Source organism: Gekko japonicus, unplaced genomic scaffold (assembly GCF_001447785.1).
Source record: "Gekko japonicus isolate JY-2015 unplaced genomic scaffold, Gekko_japonicus_V1.1 scaffold1193, whole genome shotgun sequence".
Classification (NCBI taxonomy): Eukaryota; Metazoa; Chordata; class Lepidosauria; order Squamata; family Gekkonidae; genus Gekko; species Gekko japonicus.
This window is the reverse complement of record NW_015164222.1, coordinates 282,117-286,398: the sequence shown is the minus strand read 5'-3', so window position 1 is coordinate 286,398 and position 4,282 is coordinate 282,117. Positions and strand designations below refer to the sequence as shown.

The following is a 4,282-nucleotide window of genomic DNA, read 5'->3' as shown; positions in this document are numbered from 1 at the left end:
GAACGCATAGGCTGGATGGTGGTAAGGTAAACAGTAGTGGGTGAGGGTGGGAGGGGGGTGGGGGAACGGTGGCGGCGGCCAGAGGCCTCTGCATCCCGTTGCCATCCCTTGAGTGGGGGGGAAGGGACCCAGCCTCCAGTTGCCGGCCCAGGAGTCGATGGTGGGGGAGGGGAAGGGAGCGGGCGACCGGAGGCTTCTGCCTCCTGGAGCCTGGAGAGGGTGGGGTTTGCAGAGGGGTGGGACCTCAGACAGGTAGAATGCCATAGACTACACCCTCCAAGCCAGCCATTTTGTCCTGGGTAACAATTGCTGGCAATCTCCAGGTGAGGGCTACAGATCACTCACAATTACAACTGCTCTTCAGGTAGCAGAGGTCAGTTCCTCTGGAGAAAACAGTGGACTCTGTCATTATACCCTGCTGAGGTCACCACAGCAAATTGACACTGTTTGCCCAAAGCCAGAGCACTGCCCCAGAGCCTCTTTCTAGATCTCGTTGTATTGCTTTCACAACGGGCTTTACTGCTAGTAAATTTATAAAGCGGTAGAATCAAGACAAAATTTGCGGGGGGAGGGAGCACTGTGTTCTTTAAAAAGAGACAAATATAGGTTGCATTCTGGGTCAAAGAAAGAACCAATCTGGTGTAGTGGTTAGAAGCACGGACTCCAGTCTGGGAGAACCGAGTTTGATTTCCCACTCCTCCGCATGCAGCTGCTGGCGTGACCTTGGGTCAGTTACAAGTTCTCTCAGAGCTTTTTTCTCACAAGCAGTTCTCAGAAGAGCTCTCTCAGCCCCACCTACCTCACAGGGTGTCTTTTGTGGGGGACGGGAAGTGAAAAGAGATTGTAACCTGCTCTGAGACTCCTTCGGGGAGTGAAAGGCCGGGGTATAAATCCAATCTCTTCTTCATTGTTCTTCCTCTGAGCCAGGCCTGGGGGATTTCTGAGCTCTCACTTGCCTGAGTTACTGACAGTGTCCTCCTAAGCAGAATTGCAACCTTCTGAGGCCATTGCCTTCAAATGGCTCAGATCAGAGCAAATGGTGTTGTCAGCCTTTAGGTGAGGCCTGGAGATCTCCCAGAATGCCAACTGAACTCCAGATTACAGAGCTCAACTCCCCTGGAGAAATTGGCTGCTTTGGAGGGTGGACTTTTTGGCATTATCCTCCATCCTCTCCAGGCTCCAACTCCCAAATGCTTGAAGTTCCCCAATTCAGATTTAGAAACCTTAGGGAATAACTCTGCTTAGGAAGGCACGGTAGGGCTGCAGTCCTAAACACCATTAAAAGGATGTGAGTCCTGTTGAACCCAGTGGTATTTGATGGTGGAAAGTGCCATCGTCACACCTGACTTATAGTGACCCTGTTGGGTTTTCAAGGCAAGAGACGTTTGGAAGGTGGAATAGAGTCCACCTTCCAAAGCAGCCATTTTCTACAGCTGAACTGATCCCTGTCACCTGGAGATCAGTTGTAATCCCAGGAGATCTCCAGCTACCACCTGGAGGCTGGAAACTGTACCATTCAGGAAGCATGTATAGTCACCAGTATGTTCAGCCAGTGTCCAATTTGCCCTATTTGGGTAAACGTATTGAGCGGGCGGTGGCGTTACAGCTACAGAGCTTTCTGGAGGACGCTTCAGTCTTAGATACCTTCCAGTCCGGTTTTCGCCCTGGTCATGGGACTGAGACGGCCTTGGTCGCCCTGACTGACGATCTCCGAAGGCATCTGGATCGAGGAGGTGTGACGGCACTGCTGTTGCTAGATCTGTCGGCCGCGTTCGATACAGTCGACCATCAGCTGCTGACCCACCGCCTCGCTGACGTGGGGATTTAGGGGCTTGCCCTTCAATGGTTTGCCTCTGTCCTACAAGGTCGGGGACAAAGGGTGGCTGTCGGGGACCGGCGATCCCATAGGTACCCCCTTGATTGTGGGGTGCCTCAGGGAGTGGTGGTGTCCCCGATGCTATTTAACATTTATATGTGCTCCCTTTCCCAAATTGCCCGGAGTTATGGGCTTGGGTGCCATCAATATGCAGATGACACCCAGCTCTACCTGATGCTGGGTGGCTGGTCGGACTCGAGTCCCAATGACCTTCATCAGACTTTAGAGGCTGTGGCTGGTTGGCTCCGGCTGAGCCGATTGAAACTAAACCCGGCAAAGACGGAGGTCCTGGGCCTGAGTCGGACTGGTGTGGTGTTAGGGCTCCCTCTCCCGACCTTCGACGGGGCGCCTTTGGTGCCAGCGTCTAGGGTTAGGAGTTTGGGGGTGCTCCTGGACTCCTCATTAACAATGGAGGCCCAGGTGGCAGCCACTGTCAAGTCAGCCTTTTATCATCTTCGGTTGGCACGGCAGTTGGTCCCCTACCTTGACCGCGATGACCTTGCCACAGTGATCCATGCGACGGTCACCTCGAGGCTAGACTACTGCAACGCTCTCTACATGGGGCTGCCTTTGTCGCAGATCCGGAAGCTGCAGCTGGTGCAGAATGCTGCAGCCAGGCTGTTGATGGGTCTCTCTAGGAGGGACCATATTCAGCCTGTGCTGAAAGCGCTGTACTGGCTGCTGATAGCTTACCGGATCCGCTTCAAAGTGCTGGTTCTTACCTATAAAGCCCTATATGGCCAGGGTCCAGCCAACCTGAGGGACCGCCTTGCCCCACATGTTCCCCTAAGAGCACTACGGTCGGGGGCCCAAAATCTGTTGGTCATCCCAGGTCCCAAGGACGCCAAACTAGCTGCAACCAGGGCCAGGGCTTTTTCGGTGGTGGCTCCTACCTGGTGGAACGAGCTCCCGGGGGAGATCCGGGCCCTGCGGGACCTTGTGCAGTTCCGCAGGGCCTGCATGACGGAGCTCTTCCGCCAGGCCTTTTGAGTAGGAGCCGCCACCCCATTATACCACCACCATCAAGTTATCTTAAATAATGTATCGACGAGGCCCAAGGAAGAACCTGGAAATTGTAGATCTGATAAGCCGTTGCCATTGGACACGTATACCATGGGAGTACCATCTGGGACTGTGGTGATACCATCTTGGATTTAGGATACTAGTAATGGATTGAGTACTGTGGTTTTAGTGTTTGGATGTTTTTACTATGTTTTTATATGTTTTTACCTATGGCATGGCTAATGACCTTGCCCCTGTTAGCCGCCCTGAGCCCACTGGGGAGGGCTGGATACAAATGTGAAAAATAAATAAATAAATAAATAAAATTTTGGAGGGCTTGTAAAACAGAACTCTTTGGCTCCCCAAAATGGTTGCTGTATAGATGCTTGAATTTTTAAACTCCCCCCCCCAATAGTGATTTTAATGTCCTTGCTTTTTAGAATTAATGATCTTTATGTTGCTGTTGTTGTTGTTACCCACCTCGGGATCCAGTTACCTTGGAGAAAGGTAGACTTTTAAGTCTATTAAATAAAGTAGGACTCGCTTCTGAGTACGCTTGCACTAGACGGAGCAGAGTGAGTGTGTGCTGGGAAGTCATCGTTTCAAACTGCACCTCAACAACAAACCCTTTAGGTAATTGCAGGCAAGCCGGTGTATACACACACGTGCACATATACAAACCAAGCCACATGGGGATAGTAATACTAACCTGCCATACAGGGCAACTCTTGCAAGGATTGCAGCACTCCAAACCCACTCTCTACGGTGCTATAGAAATGTTAAGTTGTGTTGTCTCTCTCTTTGAAAACCATCTGTACTTCACCGTGTGTGGTTAACCACAAGCCAGTGTGATGAAATTGTCTTTTCCATCCTTCTTCCTTAGTTCTTCCTCTTCCTCCTTGTGATCTTTGCTCTCGAAGTAGCCGCTGCCATCTGGGGATTTTCAAACAAAGATACGGTAAGAGAATGTCATCTCACCGTTAAAGATCCTTAAGTTGCCTCGTGCTTGGGGAACAGCCTCTTGGAAGAGGTCTGGAGGCTTCTGCAATCCTGATTTCCATGGAGACTGTATTCTTGAGTGGTTTTGGGGCTTCCTGGGCAAAGGGGGAATACCCTGCTAGCGAGGCATAAGGTGTTTTAATGTTTAATGTTTTTATAGTGTTGTAACTTGCCATAGCCATGTTCTTGGTCGGAGTGGATGCCAGCTTTTTCACTCCATCTTGCCCAGTTTCCCCTCCTTACTACACTCCTTATCCGGTTAGTTTTTGTCCAAGTCGGCCTCAAGAACCCCAGGAGAGCCTTTTTGGGTGGTCCTTCCTTCTTCACCAGCAGAAAAGCTGGTTGCATCCAACCTGTGGCTTACAAACCCAAGCTTTCCCTTCCTTCCTTCCTTCCTTCCTTCCT

At 51.1% G+C, this 4,282-nt stretch overlaps 1 protein-coding gene across 1 annotated transcript in view; it reads left to right on the top strand.

The window, feature by feature from the left end:
• Window positions 1–4,282, top strand: part of CD9 (CD9 molecule) — a 52,110-nt gene that overhangs the window by 41,661 nt on the left and 6,167 nt on the right. Inside the window, exon 4 of the mRNA XM_015408542.1 lies at window positions 3,762–3,836. Coding sequence (XP_015264028.1) covers window positions 3,762–3,836 — 75 coding nt within the window. The remainder of the gene's footprint in view (window positions 1–3,761; window positions 3,837–4,282) is intronic.